The sequence below is a fragment of the Botryllus schlosseri genome, chromosome 6 (assembly GCF_051294905.1).
Source record: "Botryllus schlosseri isolate E-star chromosome 6, Bs_hap1, whole genome shotgun sequence".
Classification (NCBI taxonomy): domain Eukaryota; kingdom Metazoa; phylum Chordata; class Ascidiacea; order Stolidobranchia; family Styelidae; genus Botryllus; species Botryllus schlosseri.
Window position 1 is genome coordinate 12,373,809 of NC_137241.1, and position 21,352 is coordinate 12,395,160.

The 21,352-nt window shown below is 38.8% G+C and overlaps 1 protein-coding gene across 8 annotated transcripts in view; it reads right to left on the reverse strand.

The window, feature by feature from the left end:
- Window positions 1-21,352, reverse strand: part of LOC145441013 (protein Aster-B-like) — a 68,907-nt gene that overhangs the window by 6,706 nt on the left and 40,849 nt on the right. For 5 of the 8 annotated variants that reach the window (XM_080318803.1, XM_080318805.1, XM_080318800.1 and 2 more), the window contains 15 exons: window positions 19,532-19,552; window positions 11,604-11,688; window positions 11,025-11,128; window positions 9,768-9,947; window positions 9,484-9,607; window positions 7,921-8,114; window positions 7,008-7,161; window positions 5,620-5,763; window positions 4,135-4,259; window positions 3,935-4,077; window positions 3,221-3,402; window positions 2,039-2,107; window positions 1,840-1,909; window positions 1,068-1,223; window positions 884-1,009 (listed from right to left, as the gene is read on the reverse strand). In XM_080318803.1, the coding sequence (XP_080174929.1) occupies window positions 884-1,009; window positions 1,068-1,223; window positions 1,840-1,909; window positions 2,039-2,107; window positions 3,221-3,402; window positions 3,935-4,077; window positions 4,135-4,259; window positions 5,620-5,763; window positions 7,008-7,161; window positions 7,921-8,114; window positions 9,484-9,607; window positions 9,768-9,947; window positions 11,025-11,128; window positions 11,604-11,688; window positions 19,532-19,552 (1,877 nt within the window). Of the gene's footprint in view, window positions 1-883; window positions 1,010-1,067; window positions 1,224-1,839; window positions 1,910-2,038; window positions 2,108-3,220; window positions 3,403-3,934; window positions 4,078-4,134; window positions 4,260-5,619; window positions 5,764-7,007; window positions 7,162-7,920; window positions 8,115-9,483; window positions 9,608-9,767; window positions 9,948-11,024; window positions 11,129-11,603; window positions 11,689-12,914; window positions 19,504-19,531; window positions 19,553-21,352 lie in introns of those variants that run through there. The other 3 variants (XM_080318802.1, XM_080318801.1, XM_080318799.1) reach the window with 3 other exon arrangements.

Consider the following 21,352-nt stretch of genomic DNA (forward strand, 5'->3'; position numbering starts at 1 on the left):
TGGCGTGAAAGTAATACCAACAATGCAATAATTATGAATTCCTCAATAAAAACTCAGTGGTTCTCAGCCTCTTTCACCTTGAGGCAACCTATCAAAGAGACAAGTAGTTGACATTCGATGAGTTACTAAAATTATATGATCCCTAGAACAGATCTACTTTTGAAACAACTTATTTGACATGCCTTCATTTTCTACCTCCACTTGAAGTAGCTTTGACATGTCTTAGAAATCACAAATCAGACTATCATTCATATTGCAAATCTAGTGGTCTCGAGGACACTTTGAAAATGCTTCGCAAACTGCGACTGGTATTCTATCCCACTACAACATAAGCAAAAAGGCCGATCAAAAATAACTTTATTTTAAAAAGTTAACTGTCCTAAAAAAAGGCTCCACATCGAATTTGGCTCCCTTCCAATCTGTAGCAGCGGAGCTCTCCCAATGAAAAATTTTGGATTTATTTGAAAATTTTTTAAATATATCCAAATTTTATTGGCTACCCCATGAAATTGTTCCGTCATCTAAAAAAACGATCCGGCTCAATTCCAACCCATAGAAGCGAGTTTATTGGAGAAATATGGCAAAATGATGAAATTTCTCATCGTAAATACTATTTTTTTTATATCGGAAGTTTTCTACTCCATCAACAGATTGGAAGTGAGCCATATTTGTTATGCATCATATTTAAGACAATGGAACAATCTCATGCGGCAGCCAGTAATGTTAAAAAAATCTCCTACAAGTTTGGAAGGGAGCCAAATTCGATATGCAAGGTTTTCAGTCAACCTAACAATTTTTTTAACTAGTCCGTGAAATTTGAAAATAAAAAATTGTAACAATCCTAGTAAGCAGTTAAGATGTACTTGAAAAGGTGGAAACTTACCGATCCAACAAGGCAGCCGTAACAGAAGGATCAACCCCGTCAGCTTTAGCCGCTGCTGCAGCTACTTGTTCCAGTATATGAAGTCTCCGACTCATATTGTAATTACTATAGAGGAGCAGTGCAAGTCTAAATGAATATGAAATTACAAACAAATTGTAGCTGGGCAAATGCATTTTCGACTTACAGGAACAGCATAGCACCAAATATAAACTTTGCGCTTGCACCTTGTCCGAAATAATGCAATTTCGGTGACTTTGTCTGGTCAGATTTCATTTCATTTGGTAGAAATCCGTTGGGTGTCAACAAGGTAGAAGAACCAGCTTTATTTGACAAAGATTTTCTGCAAAAATAATAAGTTGTTTTCATACCATTCATTACCACCAAGTCCGCATAGAAAGACGTCAGCTTTTTTCGAGAGACTTTGATTCTACCGGTTAAATTTTACAGTTTGTTCAGGTAGACCTTGTAATTCCTAACCTATTTACAAATGTCACAAAAGTCCATACTGGTAATTTGAAACATGATTATCAATACCTTCATCATATTTTGAACTCCACTGATCCATTGCGATAAGATTTGAATGAATCATTCATCACTTACACTGGTTTGTTGCCCAGCCCAGCAAAAATGTTTGGGAAACACAGGGTCAAACAAACTAATTTCATGTTATCTTCCAGTTCCACTAATATTCGACATGAACCTGATGCGAGATCCACAAAAAAGTGTTTTCTCAGTCACTGACTAAAGATTAGATTCAATTTAAATATAAATATTTTTTCGTTACCATATGAGTTTTGTGTGAGAATTGTGACACCCAAAATTGTACTCCTTTTAACTACGGGCTCAACAAAAACAATTGACCCCAGCTTCATTTTAAAGAACTTTGGAATAAGGATATTATTCGATACTGCCGACAACAAAACCTAGAAAGAGATTAAGGATGGAAAAACACTTACTGTTTTTTATCATATCCGATATCTGATGAGGTTTTGCTCCCATCATCTTTACCAGGCGATTCGCTTGATGCTAAACAGAATATCAGGGAATTTAGATCTCAATACCTCAAGGACAGTTCATTTCGTTAATGCAGGCACGTAAATAAGAAAACTGATCCAGCTATGTAGTTCTAAGCGCAATATATGCAATGTTCCTTACTTTGCGTTTTTGCTTTACATGTGTTAGCGGTTGACGACAGGGACTTCCGCTTCCGACGCCGAACACCACCTGTTTGTACAGATCAAATGTTATTTATCTAGATTCAACAAGACTACCTCTGTTTCACAATGTCAAAAGCACAATATACCGCAGGTCTCTTTCGGAACAAATTGGCAAAAGAACGCTACTTGGAATTATCATCATCTGATACCTAGTGGTGTACTATTAGAGAATTTATTGTAGAATATGCTCAAGACCAGTGCTTTTCAACCTGTCGGATGGTGCGCGGTTGTGCGGATGAACAAAATTGCAGTGCGGATGAAAACCGTGCATGATTGTTAATTTTTCTGATGTGGAATAATTCAAATGCGCTTAATAGGAAATTTACGCACAGCGGATTCCAACTTATGTAATAGCGACACATTTGTAATACCTTGTTTGACTGACGATGTACTTGTAACACTAATCGAAGCATTGACAATAACTTCATCGCGCACAAGCCGTAGTGAATAAATATCTGCGCACTATAATTAATACTGTAAGGTGGACCTGACGTAGGAGCTGGGCTCCAAAAACTCGTGTGATAAATAAAATTATTACGTTGCAAGTGGACGCTAAGCAACCAAGATCTTAATATTTTCAATACCGTCTGCTATCGGTTCAAAGAATTATAATTAATACGTTATCTGGTTCAAAAGCTGGTGTACATTAAATCTGCACACCTAAGCCTAAAATGGACTTTATGTATGTTTCCTTTCTTTCAACAATCATCATAATTTTGTAATGACGGTTCGAATGGCACGAGGCATGAAGATAATAATAAATACCATCAATACAGACTCACATTTGCAACCAGTTACAGTAATGCAAATTTTTATCCCTTCAATGGTGGGGTCCTTAAAGTATAGATCGCAACCCAAACATGTGTTGTGAAATGGCTCATCATTTGTACTCTTGTGTAATAAAGAGTGGTACTGCAATACTCGATTTTGACCAGCCTTAACTACAATAGATATGATTTGATATGATGAATAAGAGAAATCGAACCAAGTATGTTCAAGGTTTTAGTACTGTTTACCAAGTCCCTTAAAGATAGTGTTGTAAACAACATAATGCTCATAATATTGGAAATCTACAACACAATGTACAAATACTATGTCAATCTGTACAGTGTACACTCACTTGACTTAGTTGACGATATCGTGTCAGAGGTTGGTAATTGAGATTTCTCTAAATCAATTCGGTCTTGCAGCTGCTTCTGCAGTTTCTTGAAATTTTCTGACATTCCGCTTGCAACGTTCTTTTCAATGAAATTTTTCACAAGTCCCCAAGGAGATTTCTTATAACGAAGCTCCCATGTTATTCTGCCAGTGATGGAAAAGTGCTTCGATTTACCAACTGGAATATTGAACTCTAGATTTGTCATATACCATACTATCGCTTAGGGGCACCCAAGTAAAACAAGATATCAACTTGCTTTTTAAAATCAAATTATCTATAAGTGAAATATCAGTGACCATTATTCATAAGTATACAACGGTTGCTGACCTCTGTAAAATAGGATCCTACTGACCAGAAGAGTTGCAATTAGAAACCTGTTTGAGGGTGAGTCATGCATGCAATACCAATAGCACTGTCATTATACCTCAAAATAATTCCAAATATATCAAGTGTGTCAATAGCACATGTTTGGAGGTTCTTATCATATAAATATATTAAAAACCTCAAAATTCTAGCTTCGTAAACCTATATTCTAAGGATACATAACCCACGTTTGGGTTGGCATTCAAAACCAGTCACATACGGATAGTCCGACGAAGTCTTAGTGACGTTCAAGATATTTCAACCATCAGAATAGCTACTGGTACATGATAGAGTGATAATAAGGCAACCTACCGCAATTCACAGGAATTCTTGGAAACTTTTCGAATTGCATATCTCATAGCCGTGTAGAAGTAATCAGCATACGGTATGCCGTAGTTTTGAGCAATACAATCCACGATATATGATTTACCGATGACCGAACACGGATAACGAATCTAGGAAAGATGAGGTTGAGCCTGAGCAGATCAGGAAAATATGACAAAAAAGCTCACTTGGGTTTCTTTCACAAAAGAAGTTTTGGGTCCGAAGGAGTTATCGAGCCGCAATGTATAGCTAAGCTCACGGATATGTTGACCAGGACTGCTGTCATCTTCTTGCCACTTTCCGAATGATATGCCTGGTAATATCATAGTGTCACTTTTTGACAATTTTGTGTATAGCACAAACACGACGATGAGATACAAAGCATTTCATATAATTGAGCATACAATTTTCAGAAGGTATCTAGGTCTTCCACACTAGAGAATTATCACGAATCATTCTTGCCTCAGCAGCAAAAACCCGACCGGAAAGAGATAAATTCATGCTCATATACTGTAGATGCTGTAGCAACTGGTGAATCCTTACAGACTCAATGTATTGCATTACTAGCACACTCAATAAGCATAGGATAAAAATTCTTGCTGAAAGAATATTAGGATGATCTTGTGCTTATGACTCGGCAATATGATTAATTGAAATGATTCCATTCTGGAAGCAACATCTGATTTTTCAGATTTTATGCATTATGTCTCATTATTATCTTATGTGTGATGACATCACAATTCTGATGCAACTGCATGATGAACGGATGAAATAGTTCATTTTACAATTGAATAATAGATGCATATTGAAATAAACCAGAATATTTCCGGCTGATACTTTTCAGGTATGATTGTCAGCAACTAGTAGAGAATTCAATAGAACTGTGTGCATCAACAGTCAGCATTTAACATTGAACAACATTTATACGCCAACCTAGTTTGCGTCAGCAGAAGGAGTTTATGTACTATCTAAATATAGTTCATTAAACTCTCGGGTTGTTCAAAAATAACTTTTTTCCCAAATTTTACTGGCTACTCTATAAAATTAATAAGTTGCCTAAATAGACGATGCACACCAATTTTGGCTCAATTCCAATCACTAGAAGCGAAGTTATTGGAGTAGGCCTACTAAATTTTTGAAATCTTCAAAAAAATAAACATGTTTAAGTTGCAATTAAGCCCAATTTGTTGTGCATCTTTTCAGGCAACTTAACAATTAGTTATGGCAGTCAGTAAAATTTGAAAAATTTTTATATTTAATTTTATAAAATAAATCCAAAATTTTGTACTCGAATAGCTTCACTTCTAGTGATTGGCATTGAACCCAAATCGGTGTGCATCGCTTTTTTAGGCAACCTAACAATTTTATCAAGTAGCCAGTAGAATTTGAATAAAAGTTATTTTTGAACAGCCCTAGTGTGGGGTGTGCATGTGCATTGTGCAGTTATGGCCGTGATTTTGAATTCATTAGTAGTTGCTGGTGATTGCCCCTGAGCCCTGACGAGTGTCACCCGTAAATATTTGGGTTATTTCAATCTGAATGTATCATTCAATGACTTACCAAAGTTGAATCGTCTTACCATTGATCTTAAATAAGTTTGTGTTAACATACTTCAAAAGATTTTGTATTCTATGTATGTAGCCTATATACAGCAATAGCTTATAACAAGCCACCTGTAGTTCCTTTGTTGACGAGAGTGTCCCTTGAAAACGGGCAATCATCGCCAAATATGATTCGATGCATATCTTTTACAGACGTGGCGTACGTTCGACTGAAAGAGTGCTTTGGTAAATTCTCCATCATGAAATCCGCAGATTCTGAACGAACGTCGAAAAATCGATGTTTCAAATGGTGCTTACACAGGCATGCAATTCAAATCTATCCACACAACTGTTCAGGTTGGTTGGCAAAATATCCTGACAGGCACGTCACAAAGCAGGAAGTCGCTTATTACGCCAGGAGCAATCATTTCCTGAACATCTAAAATTCGGGTTTCAAAATCAATTTCAAAGTATCCAGACCTTACTCACTTTGTATCCGCCGAGCTGCATTACATTACATTAGTTCATATTCTGCCCAGTGCTTCATAACAACATTCACAGTCAGCGTTGCAGATCAGGGTACCACATGAAAGCGTTTTTTTATAATATTTATATAATTATTATAATATTTTATACTGATATGCAGAACGGGCAGGTTAACTAGAAAAATCACTGCATCTGAATCATTTCCTCACTTAATGTTCCAAGATTTCTGCATTATCCCCAAAGACAAAATCCCAAAAATGTATTGCTAAACATTAGTGGTACCAGTACCAACATAGATGGCCGCAAACTAGACCCACTGAAGTTATGCGTGAGTTTACAGAGAGCTAATTCTCAAATAGGGTGCAACATACGAAGGCCTATATTCAACGTTACCGTACAAACAATTATAGCTGATCTGTCAACTCCATAATGTTTCATGATGAAGTATAGTTTTCTCTCAAGCTAATGTTCCCAAATGCATATTTGTGATTTTGATTTATTTCAAATTGCACACAGCATACTTGACTATAAAGCACCAATGATTTTGAGCATTGCTGAGAGCCACACAAACCCTATTGAGAGTAGCTCTTGAAAAATGCTGCTGGGGACGATTTCCAATACCTATTGTCTGAATCTGTGGTAGGATCATTGTTCATTACCGTTAAACTCAGTACGATAGAAGCTGTCTTAGTGTCATTTTACCAAGCAGCAGATTACAGCTTACTATGATTACATGGCATGTAGCAGTTGATTACTGACTGCCATTGTTGATGTGTGTCCAATTTCAGAGTCTTCATATTCATGTCTACATTTTGCACGATGACACAATACTTTGGATCTCGAACATAGATTTAAAATGTTTCAATATAACATTTATGGTACCTGTACGATACCACTAATTATGCAATCGTAGGTAATGGATCGGACATAAATACAGATCAAAAATTTTAATAGCTTTTATAACTGTCTAGAAAAATTTTACAATGGTGCTGTATGTAGCGATAGAATTGCTGATTCATGAAAATTAAACCTACCATCACTGCTTTCCTCGTGATCTTCATTTTTGACTTGCATTTCAGCACCAGCGGCATTACGATTTGAAGAGGTGTTTGCTTCGATAAATTGGTCTTCCTCCTCTTCGTCCAGCTTTTCATTAAACATGTCATCATCCAGGAAGTTCCTAGAGCTCTGCACAATAAATGAGATGCATCACAGGCTTGCTATAAAATAATGAATGCCACAAAGTACAGCATCTCATATGTCTGCCTCATAATCAAGCATTACAGAAATAACAATACGCACACCCCAGGCAAGTTAAACAGTCCGGAAAATGTGATCAAATTATGCTTTCCAGTCGCGTTGACTAATGCAATGTAACATCATATATCCATTGTGTGGTGTGGCCACAGTCAGTTTTTGAATGCCATATACATTAATATAACTTGATTACATTGCACAGTTTGCGAACCACAATATGAGGAAGCTTAAGGACTGTTTAAACTTGAAAGAATCCTAATTTGAAACCTAATATATATAACTAGGGTACTCAAATCTGAATCAGAATTAACAAAAATGATTTGAGTCGACTAGTAACAGATGATTTTTTAGAGTACAGTACAGAAATTATACGTTCCTTGCCACTAAGAGTTAATTCATCAACAAATATATTATCGAAACTGTGAAAGCCTTGGAAACTCGATTGGTCATACCACATCATACGAAACACGTAGTACAAAGTTAGTAGAAATGACATTTCAGTGAAATAGTGATCACCCGACAGCATTGTTCCTAAGTGCAATGAGGTAGGTAAAACTCAATGTAAAACTAGTAATATATTATTTGTGTGCGAATCAAAGGTACATATCTGAACTTTCTATATCGTTCAAACTGCTCACTCATGTACTAAAATTTGCCCATCCCACCCCAATATTAATAATGATCACGAACATGACTTGACTTCTCATCTCCTGTCGAAAGAAAGTCGTGCCCTTCCTTCATGGGGCTGTCACACGACGAATTGCCAGATTTGCTCGATCTTTCAGATTTCTCATAGTCCTCGTCGTTCGCGGTTTGTGTAGCGTTTGACAACCTTTTGACCTTATTCGTCGTTCCAAACTCGTACTTGACGTCCCCCTCAACGCCTGATCAAAAAGAAATGGAACAATACTGAAAAGACATGATTCAGTGACATAAAGAAGGGAGCAGAAATTGAATATATACATGCAGGGTTGTAATGACTCGAGTCATGACCCTGCAATTTTTTTGTTACTCGAGTCATTTTTTCAAATGCGTAAAATGACTTGACTCGAGTCAATTTTTGTATTGACTCGACTTGTACTCGAGTCATTTTGCATTACTCAAACTAAGTCATATGATGACTCAAGACTAGGATGGTCAAGACAGGCATTTCATTGTAACTTCGAAGAATAGTAAAGTCACCACATTATTGGTTATTCGTCTATCAGTCCTGATACTTGGAAAATAGCGACAGAAACTGTCAAGACTGAGGAAATTATGAATGCAAGCCATTCTATAGCACTCGGGCATAGTTGAAAAAAGTGAGTTGGAGACTATTGAGCTGAAAACTGAACAGTAAACAAAACGACTTGGATTCGGACTCGACCCTCTACTAGCTGACCAAGACTTGACTCGGTGGTGAATTGTAAATGACTCAATTTGACTCGAGTCAAAACTATAAATGTGAGATTGACCTGTGACTCGGAACCTTATGACTTGGTTACAACCCTGCATACATAATAACTGCAGAAACACACAAATACGGTACCTCATCACTTTTGCAGAGCCCTAGAAATACTTTCGATCCGCATATATTTATGACCATATTTGTTTCCATCATCCACAAATTATAAAAGCTATTTTATGAATTAGAGACACCTAGAAGGACAAAACAAGTTCCGGATGGTGAATAATAAGTTCTTCATTTCATACTGGAATTCGCATAACATTTCCTACAACCAGATTTGTACAAACTGCAAACCTAGTTAGTTAACGGTCAACTAACTGGTTCTAGTTGAAGTTTTGTATTTTAAAATGTAAGCAGTTCTGATTTAGTTGTACATAAATCGTGATATCTGTGTTCTGTTGTGTGCTGTTCTTGCAGCAATTGCTGGCACAGAGTCATCACTACTAACAGTGGCGTAGCCAGAGTGTAGTTTTTTGGGTCGCAGCCCCTCCCATTCCAAACTCAAAACCTTTTGAAATGCCGACACTATCTCCAATAGCTTGTTTTCATTTTAGTAATTCGCATTACCAGTTGTTAGTTAGTGAGTTAGTTATTTACAGATTAATAAAAGTCGTTAGTTCTGGTTCTAGTTGCACATTTTGAAATTCCCATAGTTTGTACAATTCTGCTTACAGCGCCACCAAAGTCACCGACGCATCCAACAGTTCACCAGTACTGCTACGGAGCATGGTATGTATGTTACAGAAACACCAGAAACCTCTGTTTATAAGACGACATCAAGAATATAAAATGGGGTGAAAATTTACCAATGCTTTGATGCTTTTTCGTGATTTGATTCGGTCTTACGTAGTCATCGTCAGAGCTACAGCCACCCAGCTCTTCCCCGTAATTCCGGTGAATCTGGCTCCATAACTCGTGAGCAGACATGGGCTGAGAAAAAATTGCGGTTGTAATTGTAATTGATAGGTACAGACACAGCCACACACAGTACTTGCAGCTTTGACTTGAAATTGAACAATAATCCATGACAACGAGGGCCCGACTTACGCTAATTAATAAAATAATATGCAAAATTCTGTAAAATGATTACCTGGTCAAGAAGTGCGTTTTGCCACAATCTGAAAATAGCAAGGTAAGCACGGTCTCTTGCAGTGAAACTTGTAAAAGTTATTTTCGGTTGGTCTTTTAGTAGAAATTGTATTGCATTTGGAATGACTTTAACAGTTTTCTCCTTGGTCATTTGATTAATATCGACTAAGTTCACAGTGACCTGAAATACAAAAAATATTTTTCCTCAAAATACATGGCTCGAGTAGGAGTCATTAGCAAGGTAATAATGGAGCACTGACCATTTCAATCACTAGTATTATAGACACTCGACAGGTAGGCTATCATTACCAGACACTAGACAACATGTCAACTTTGTGGACTTAACTAACAACTTGCAACGTTTTGAAATTATCATTAGCCTCATGTGTGTTTAGATGCAAGACACCCAAAGTGATTACTGAATATAAAAGATATGTTTTTGCATGCCCTAGCACAGGGGTGGCCAAAGGGCCACATGCTAAACCATTCCAGCATCCGAATGGCCTCAATTCTTAAGTATTTAAATAATAGCAAATACAGTTAAACTCCTCAATTCTTTATATTATGGGCATCTTATAATTTTTCGGGGAGGGGGGTAACTAAAAGATATAGGGCCCAGAATCGCACGAAGCGTGGAAACTAAATCAAGGTAAATTAATCAGCTGTGGAATAATTTACTATGTATTAATTTACAAATATTGTGGGAATGGTCTATTCCGCTGCACCAGGATATGCCAATGCACCGAAACTATTGCTTTTTTAGTCATCAACATACCAAATGTCCCGTTTGGGCTAATCAAAGTGTTAGTTGACCTTGTAAATTCACAATAGATTACAATAAATTCGACAATAAATTCATTATTTGATAATATACATATTTTCGAAATTACTGCGCGGGCCACTCAAACCCTCGCGTGCCACCGGATGACGACCCTTGCCCTGACATGATAATCTCTGCTTGTTCTCATGACCGTCATAGTCTGATAATGAATTTTATTTTCTTTGTCAAAATTGCTGATATATTATTGATAGTAAGATACGCTAATTTATGCCAGTGAATGCAAGTTTCACAGATTCCAAGTGTAGTGTCTGATCACCACTCCAGGTTCAGAACTGATTAGGAAGCGCCATGGAATCTTCAACAGAATCGCAGACCAATATTTATCACAAACGTGCAATATGCATAAAAGTCGTTAGATTAACTATTAAAAAGTTATCGAAGATCTCTCCCACAAAATACATCAGATGTTTGACTTACAGCGGTTTGCCATTTGAGTATGTTTGAATGGAAGCATAAATAATTCTGAGATACATAGAGTCGTCCTTGTACGAGGATGTCCTTTACGAGCGCGCATGCATAGTCTGAAAACAATATATTATCCATGATCTTCATCACACAAAATAGTCTGGAAATTGACAATAGCAAGAATCCCTATTACCGGTATACAATTATTATGATTTTGTAGTTATTCTACTTAGTATGCTACCCACCAAGATGAAAATAGCCAATCACATTATGAAGTTTAGACATATCGCGATTGGAAATCAATGAACAATGAAATGAATTTTTGAAATTTTGAAAAATAGCCTAGTCAAGGAATGTACAACTGAATAATATATTCATATTCAAATAAATCAGAATATTTTCAACTGACACTCGTCAGGGGTTACAGTCAATAACTATGTGGATGGCCAAGATATCTTTGTTACGAATATTATAGGCCCAAATCTTGATTACACCTTCCAAGAATTGTCAAGATCACCATGCAGCATCCGCTCTTGATACAGTGTTGGTTGGTTGAGTAAGGTTTTGAAGCTTAACAAGGTATGTACCCACCAACCAATAGTCTTTCAGTGGCAGGCAGATCTTTGAAGAATTTGTGGAAGTCTTCATTCTTTTGTTTATAGGAGGGACTCAAAACCTTAATAAAAATAAGAATCGCCATCAGCTCTCATAGTATGTAAGCTTAATACCATTTGCACTAAGTTGCCTTGTCAAAAGTAAATTAATTTCATACTTTTCGAAATACCAAGGTCTTCAGTTTGAGAAGTAAGCTAGCAAATCTTGTGAAATAATGTAACATTATAAGCTAGTTAGAGCATCCATGATACTTCATCATTACTGTAAGCAACATAGGCCACACAAGGAAATAACAAAACCAGCATTTCAAGATCAATGAAACCGTTTTTAGGATTATCACAATGGGATAATTAGAATGAAACATACAATGCATTGCTAAGCTAAAGACGTTTCGTCTATTGCAGAAAGCAACATATTCATATTGCCAAGTTTATTTAACCCGCATGTTTTGATGAGCTGGAATCGTTACGGTATATTGATATAAAGTTTCGTTCATTTTAGTTTCAAATATGATTATATCGCTTACTATAATAAGCTACTATGTACGAGTAGATACGTACCATCAAAAGTGAGTTCACTGTTCAAAATGCCATTTCTCCCATAGCATGAAAATAATAAATTAGCGCGATTTATCGTGATGTGTTTCGACAATACCGGGCTTCGCGCTACAAACCTCGTATTCAATTAGAACCGACAGGGAATTACCCTGATAAGAATTTCTGGTTTCAAACCTGCGAGCATTTTTACGTTATAACTATGGCAGATGTATTTACTAGCCTGCGACATAATACCGACTCAATTATTTTCCACAAACGTGACACATATTCCTTCAAAATTCTCAGTGTTACGACATTTAGATTGGAAAAATGGGTAATCCAATGACAGAAAATATGCGTCGGCAGAGACGACAGCTTAAACTAGCCACGAAAACCGTGATATCCCTACCGTCGTATGCATTCAGTGGAAAGAAATCGCGACACAAGAATGAAAAAACATAGTGTGTTACTCATGCTGTGGATGTGCGAATGTGCGCGCATTTGTACCGAGCTACCTATTATACAATAGCACGTACACGCAATGATACAACCCGCCTAGCCAATATTAAACCGCGATCTATGACACGAGATAATACACATAGGTACCATCGCAAGTACAACAATGCAATCTCGTTTCTTGATTTTCACTTCAGCCCTAACATCCTCACACAGACGGCCAATGAGCAACATATTCTGCTATTCGTGTCGTTTCGTGGAAAAAGGAACGCAGAAAACATGCTTTTAACAATACCTGTTTGTCAAATTTCTTGGTCATTTTAGCGATGGTCCTTCTGGTTTTATGCTTATATTTCTTACGTTTAACTTTCCCCGTTTCGAGCACATCCGAATGCTCTAAACACAAACTAGCTTTCGCTAATTCCCCCGCCACGCCATGGGGTTTCTTTTGAATCGCTCTAAAACTAGACTTGAAACCTTTGAACTTGTTTCTGCGTTTCACGCTGACGGCTGTGTCGCAAGGGTCGGAGTCGGCTCTCTCTTTCAGCATCAACGGCGAAATCGGATTCGAGATGTGAGCCAGAATACTTTCCGCGTCTGACAAAGGTTGCTCGGACTCGCTGTCGTATTCTGTGCCTGGTGTCAAAGGCGGGGAAAGGTTCTTGGAATAGCCCGAAAGCTTCGGGCGCGGTATCTTCATATGGTCTATTTTTTCTTTCTCGCACGATAAAATACTGGACTGCTGTTCTAAATTATCAAACGAGATGTCCAACTGGTCCGCTCCGTCCGATTTGTAGTCGGTAACACGTATAGGCAGATATGTTGGGCGGGCTGTTGCATTTTTATCTTCGCCCATCGGAAATTCAACGTCAGAATCACTTTCTTTCGAGCTGTTAACAGAGTTTCTCTCGATTGACGAATCATGCTGGTCGAGTGATGTCACTGTCACAGTGGGAATTGATACAGGCTTGAATACAGTGGTGCCATTTTCATCGCTCATATCAAATATTGAAGATACTGTCCACCGCGGGTATTAGAGTTACTATGTATTTACTAAATCTGTCGAGAGTAAGTATCTAAGATATTGTTTTGTATACATGTTGTTCCGAGTCCTACCATGCCCATATTCTGCATCGCGATTCCAAGGTTGTTATGATCGCTATTATTATTTTGATTATAAGATAGCAATGGACTCGCCACAGACGCGCGGACAGCGAACAGAAATTAAATTTAGCGCAATACAACAGTCTCAGCGAGTGGTATCATGAAAAAATGTTCGCTTGACAAGGGGGAAATGCAGGAAGGAAATTTGAAAAATCGCCCTTCTACATATCGCAAAGTATTCTAGTACGTGTTCAGGTGCACATTCATTGTTCGTCTTGGATTAAACTAGGAACTTGAAGATACGGCTCCGATGTTGAGCTTTCAGGTAAAATAAATACCAACATCCCTTCATTTCATGCACATTCAGTCGATAACCTCAAGATAGAAGCAAAACCGATTTCTAGTTATTCTAGTCTACATTTTGGATACAACGAATGACTCGGAATTCCTTATCCAGGATAACAAATTAGGCAGATCCACTTAGTGTTCCAACACGCTAACATCTAGCTGTCGGTTGTTGTACTATATCCTTCCAGCGTCTCAATCGTATACTTAGAATTCTGACGGTAGTAAGCATTCAGAAGCGCCGGAAAAGTAGATATATATTTAATATTTATATCCCGACAAACAAGCAGATGCTGTCGCGTGACAATGCACTCTAAACTGTTGACTGCTATCCAATTACTAATGACCGATTTTTGACGATCTGTGCCAGTTAGCTTCGAAGATCAGCTGAACAAACTACTGCAGTACGCTAGAGGAAACTAAAATGATGTTGTAACATAGCGAGCAGCCAGCATTCAACACAATCCTGCTGAGTCAGCACTTGCTCATGGGATCGGAAAAACAATGTGCAGTTGCATAGATTCATAGATGAACTGCGAAGAAAACCTGAGGAACGTGTACTGCGAACGGCCCTTGAAAATGATCTACAGCAGTCCACATGTCTAGTTATGATATGGATCGTCAACGTCTTCCTTAGAATAGCACATCTGGACATTGCAGTATAAGCTAAAACGTATCAATTGTCCGCGATTGATTGAAACAAATTCTCGTGGAAAATTGAAATACTGACATCCTCCTATCTCATTACACCAAACTTCCATATGTACACCAAACTTCCATATGTACACCAAACTTCCATATGTAGTTTACTACAGAAAATACATTTTCAGCCGATCCAGAAATTCACGCAGGGCAATACACTGATCCATTGTCTAACAACCTGCGTCGTAGCGTGCACTCTGCACAGCGCACACAAATACACGATTTTATTCGCCAAAGCGACATAGTTTCCGTTCGGGACACTCTCACACTAACCAATGTCACGTATTACGAAACGGTTGTATCGCTAAGTTCGTAAACTTGCAGCTTAAATTTGGACAAGTCAATCGATTTTGTTTCGGGGAAATGCATAAACAGCAGGTCGGTGACGGGAATTGGATTGCATTCCTGAATAATTCGTCTTTCGCAGTTCGCTATATTGCATTGGAATTACCATCAATAACTATCATCTTCATACAGCTGGTGTCACGTTAACGTAGGCGTGAATTTAAACCGCGCTGCAGGGAGAGGTGTTTATACGCTGCCGGATAAACCTGATATCATCTACCTGATATCACCAACGCCGCAACATCGAGCAAGCCAACGAACAACGACGAAAAACACATTGGATTTGAGCGCTATCAATAGAATTGTGCGAAAATAATCGCTTATGAAACGAAAGCCAATATCAATGGCGCATTTTCTCAATAACAGCTACAAAAATACATACACATATATTAATCCTTAGTGACAAGGAGCTGCTAATAACCCCGGACAGGTCAAATTGGATAAAATGAATGAATTTTTACTTTTATGTAGCATGCCACTGCCCACTGCTGCTGAAAACACATATACGGATACGCCTTGCACCATGCTATACATTTCGTAATGTTGGTACCATAAATATTACAAACACGAGTTCCAATACAGCACGAATCGGGTTAATCGGGTTGCCAGTAGAGTTGACGCGTATTCTCGTTATTGGATCTCATTCGTGATTGAACTCGTAGGAAATATGTAACTCGAGTGCGTCGGGAACACGGTTATTTGTGAATTACAAATTGAACCATTTTGAATCAACCGCGGTTAGCGTAATCATACTGACGAATATTAATTTAGTCACTGTCCAACTTTAATAAATATTCGTGTTTACGCGGTTGCACTACTCCACATTGTCGACAAAAAGTACTTTTGCATTGGCATATAGCGCTATCAAACCCAAGTATACTAAGGTTTCACGGAAAGGTTAACGCTCATAACCGAAATAGAGAAATATTGCGAAACGGTGATCTATCCTACTGCTACATGTTCCAACCAACACACTACAAACCGTGCCAGATTGTACATTTGCACCAGAAGTATTGCAGAAAATGATATTACTACGCAGTACGCACCACGACAAACAGCCTACAAACGTCTACATTTCACGAAAGCCTCGCTGTACTCTGGCAATACGCGGCTTACATGACAGCACCATGTCGCATCAATGCATAATAAAATCGCATGACACATGGACTGGTGAATCAAAATACACTGATGAATCGGATTCCAAATCATATGCTGAGCATGGTGAGATAGAAACATTTAGGCAATAGACACAGACCTACCAATAGCAGCAAATATGACTACTACGACGGAAGTACTTCTCATGAAGACGTTTGAAATCACATACCACAAGCTTCATACTATCCGAACAACTGTCCTATCGCCACCCACGAAGCCAGCAGTTGCTGGCGCCTGACTTGGTCAAGATAGATAATTCCAGCCGTGTAATTAGAGACTAATGTCGGAAATCTAAGTCTAATCTAATTTCTGGTGTCCTGCAACTTCTAAAGAACTGTATGGTGCGAAACGGGGCAAACCTGGCCGACAGACACTTGGTTTTTGTTGCGTTTCTTTCTAATCTAAAAAGTAATTCAATTTCCAACATTTCGCTAATTCAGTAAGTGTAATTCTAATCGAATATGAAAAAACTGAAACATTTTTTAGACGTCAAGCTCTTCGATCGACCACCCGATCGCTCACCACTGTTATAGCTAAGAGTTCCTGACACCGCCAACTTACGGCAAAGGACGGCGAACATCAACTTGCAACGCCGCAGAACTGCGCAAAATCGACACGCACAATAACGACCGATCAACATGGTTCACGAGATCGACCTGCTGAAGCCCCTCGGGGCACAAATCTCCGTGAATAAATCACGGCGAAAACACACGAGATCGATAACACGAGCGCCTTTCAGAATACACAAGTCTTGAGAAGACTCCGCGAATTCGTCTAAGAACAAGGGCGTATTTGCCAAGTTTGGCACACACAGTGTAGTCCTCTCACTTCCGAATAGGCTATGAATGATCAATATTTGTTTCCACAGTCGAGCTCAAACCGATGGGACTTCTGGACAACCCAGCCATGCTGCCTATTAGTGATAGCACAATGCGATTTCTCCGAGATTCAGTGAAGATAATTCAATATATTATATTATTCGATTGTGTACAGAGTTCTGTAAGCCAATGATGATAGTTATGCATAATGGGCAGTGCATGTGCACTGTGCAGTTGTTGTGCACGAAAACTTTAATTACCGAAATCATTCATTTCATTCCACAAAATGGTGTGATTGAGACTTTGATTCCAGTATATACAATGCACATACCCCTATATAATTTGTATCGATACCGTGCAATTTCAACGATTATTTCACATTCATGTCTGAAATTGAATAATACATTCTCACTGAAATAAACCAGACTTATTCGGTCGACACTCGTTAGGGGCAATCGTCAGCAACTGGTGGAGATTCACCCAATATCGAGTCTCCGGCATGAAAATTCGATAAATCAAGCCATAAGCTCAATGTAATATTTCAGATTAAACACGAACTCCCTTTCCTGGCACAAACTAGTATCGCGGTTCTGGATAAGTGTAATCATGTTGAGAATGATTGTTTTCCGGGAAAGCCCAGCACAATGCAAGTGCCTTGCACCGAGCTGTGCCCATTCGGCGGAAATGAGAATGCTTGCGAAGTAACGAGGAGAAAAGAGCAGCTCGGAGCGGAGTGAATGGATAAAAATCGAGAGAGACGAACGCGAGTTGTGATGAAGTGAACTTGAATACAATAACCAATGTAGTCGAGCTCAATAATAATCACAAACACGGGTCCCGCGTAACAACTTGATTAGTTTAATAATTCAAAAAATGTGATCAGAGAAGGAAACAGGTAGGAGTCACTGGCGGAAGTCCTGAACCTATCATCTTGCCTTCGAAGTCACTCGAAGCTAAATCTGCTAAGCCCCGATGTTTGTCAGATGCAAAATCACTACGTGAAACGTAAGATCAATGTGATAAGAACCCGCATGATTTGCAGTAAAGGCAATCTATTTCCCTCGCCATTGTTATCCGCAGCACGTTCTCAAAGTAACTATTGAACGTAAATCATGAGATTTACATCAAAGTAAAGCGGTGCCCAGTTCATTTGCATATTCCGTAGATTGGCACAGCTTGTATCGGGATCGAAAGGCAAATCAAATCCTCCGTGAGTCATTATCAATAATCACTGCACTCACAACAACTGACCACAGCGACCAGTCGTATCCCTTTACCATAGTAACCTCAGTCTGCACAATTCCACCCAGTGCAACCCACCGCTACAAATTTGAAACTAATCGATTTTCTTCGTTCAATCCAAAGGCAGGTTGAAATAACGCAAACAACGACAGAATAATATGAACACTTGAAAAGTCGTTGAACGCATCAGTTGGCTTGATATCGACCCACATCCGTGCGTTGTTGTATGCGCTGCACAACCAATGCAACCTTTCGCATTGATACTTAGCTTCAACGCATATTCTGTACTCAGCGGAAACTTTAAGCAGTACCTTGCATAAGGTCTGAACGATCTTGGCAACGAAATTGCGTCCAACCCATAATTATGACCTGTAGAGAACTTACAGGACATCGCGAAGACATATTCGCATAATTTGCGGTGGTTAGACTGCCGTGTGCCACTGCTGTTTGCATGCCTACCCGGATTTCTGACTTTTTACATACGTACTAAAGATGTTCAAGCTCATAATATACGATCCTCGTCCAAGAGACATATCTAATTACTCACACGAAATAGCAAGAGATCTAACAGATCTATATTGAATACTCAGTCAGAACCTATCGTTTGGAATCCACTATACCTTAACATAGCCGTGTCATAGATTCCAAAAAGGCATACTTGATCGTCCTTATCGTCCTATTAACACTGATACTATACTTGACCAAGACTTCGCTTCCAATTTTATGTTTACTGCTATAAGTTATCTAGAATCACCTATAAATTGCCATTCGTGTGAAGACAGTGTCCTTGTTTAATGAGGATGTATCGACCACTCTTATTCGTACCAAATACTGTGTTTGCGTTTTGTCTTTCTGTATCTGTTTGTTATGTATATTGGTTGCTTGAAAAGTACTAGTCTCCCTCTATATATATACTATATATATTCGAACGCGTTACAATACAATATCCTTCGCATCAACGTAACTAACATTCACACTCCACGGCTACAGGCTAGGATGCCCTCTGGCGGCTGTCAGATACACTCATATGCAGTCTGCTACCAGCATATCAGTGTTCCGTAACAAATGGTCATTTCGGAATATCAATGAAAGAGTTCTTATAATTTGTGAGTGTTAGACACATTCGCTAACCAAGTATTCAGCACCTAGTGCCATAAAATAGCTGCACACACATTTCAAAACAAAAGAAAACGGTACTCACATTATACCAAGATCCGGAACGCTGGAAATAAGATTAAGAATATTGATTCATTTAATATTACATGTAGTGAACATTTCAAAATCGAAATCAATGCATGTGTGATTGGCACATGCGCGACTCCAACTGCGTATAATCGATGTATGTAATACATGTTGAAATGTCAACAGAGGCATGTACCCGATTTTAAATTACAATACAACGGCTTAGCTGTACAAGTGTACAACTGTGTGTGTGTACGCATTCGCGTGAACCAATGCCGGTACCGCGTATGCGCGTATCGTGATGTAGGAAAACTGGGAGAGTGACTTATGGAGGCAGTGTGGAACAAACGGAAACACGTTTTGTCTAGTCTTTCGAGGTCAAGTTCGTTATTTTACAAGTAAGAAGCAAAACCTTGCAATGAAAGCACCTTTTTGTTGCTACTTTTGTTAAAATTAAGTGAAACCTTCTCACGTTTTAGGGCAACAAAAACTCGCCCTGGTCATTAATCATTTTGCGTTTTGGCAAAGATGCATCTTACAATTTCGAAAAAACTTACACTGATTAACCGCTAAAGGTGTGCAAACCCGCGACCGAGTCTGCTTTGTCGATTACTTACATAAATACTTTTCAGAACTTTCAATTTCCACTTGAAGGACAGCAAATGAGGTATCAGCGCCCCCTAACTCCCTCTTATCCCCCGACAACAAAAATTGGTTCATTGCAGTCTTTACACCATCGCTGAAACTTTTTGCATTTATCTAAGTTATTGAGAGCCCGATATACGCTATGTAAGCTATGTCAGATTCACATTATTGTAAGAATTCTGGACAGACACAATCAGTTTCTCTTACAAATATCATCATACTTCGATGTGGTGCGATGGTACGGTATGCGTTGTACATGCGTTTGAATGTATACTCTTAACGCACGCTCGCTTAGTGTCACCGCATAATTAGTATACTGGTTGTTTGATTGATTGTTTGGTTAATTGAAACACTCAATGTTGCATAACAATGAACATGCGCGGAGAGGGATGGTGACGATTTTCGATCGAATGCCCCTGGTACGACAGCAAACCACGTGACCACATATTCCCATACAGCGCTATTAATTTATGGATTTTCTTGAACAGTTTCCCATAGTCCATAGCACCCACGTTTACTCTCAGCGCCCCCGTCTTCTCCCAGCGTCCCCAAATAGCCCAATTTGTAGCTGGCGCCCACTTTGGGAACCACCGGCTTACACAAATCTAAATTTATGTAGTTCATTGAACAGCATGTCCGATCAAGAAAAAGAACAGCGACATCATCAGATCAATACCATCGCCTGTCTGCTTGATACTATAGCTATCATAGAACCGGTCATTCATGGACATAATCTTCGTGGCGCTGACATAAACAAGATAGCAGCAGGTGTTAAACGTTATCTAACGATTCAGGTGCTGGATTTCATTGTCGTGAACACGCTCGACAATGCAAAGTACCGATGCGGCGATCGATGTGAAACTCAAAAGCGAACTATCGATTTCTGAACTGTATCCAGTCGTGAGGAACTAAAACGAATGGAACCAGATGGATCACAAAATACCAACGATGCGTTAAACGCTTATTTTACACAGCCTGGCGGGTGGCGAGATAGCTTCGTGGTATGATCCACAGCTGCAACACCAATGGGTTGCGGGTTCGAGCCCAATCGAGGTCGACTCCAGAATTCCTACCTAAGTGAAAGTGGGCCGTGCTGCAAGTCGGCGGGTACGGAATAAAAATGAAGAAAATTGGCCTGGTGTAAACGACCAATGCACCATAATAGTCGACAAATACATTAAATACCACAAACGAA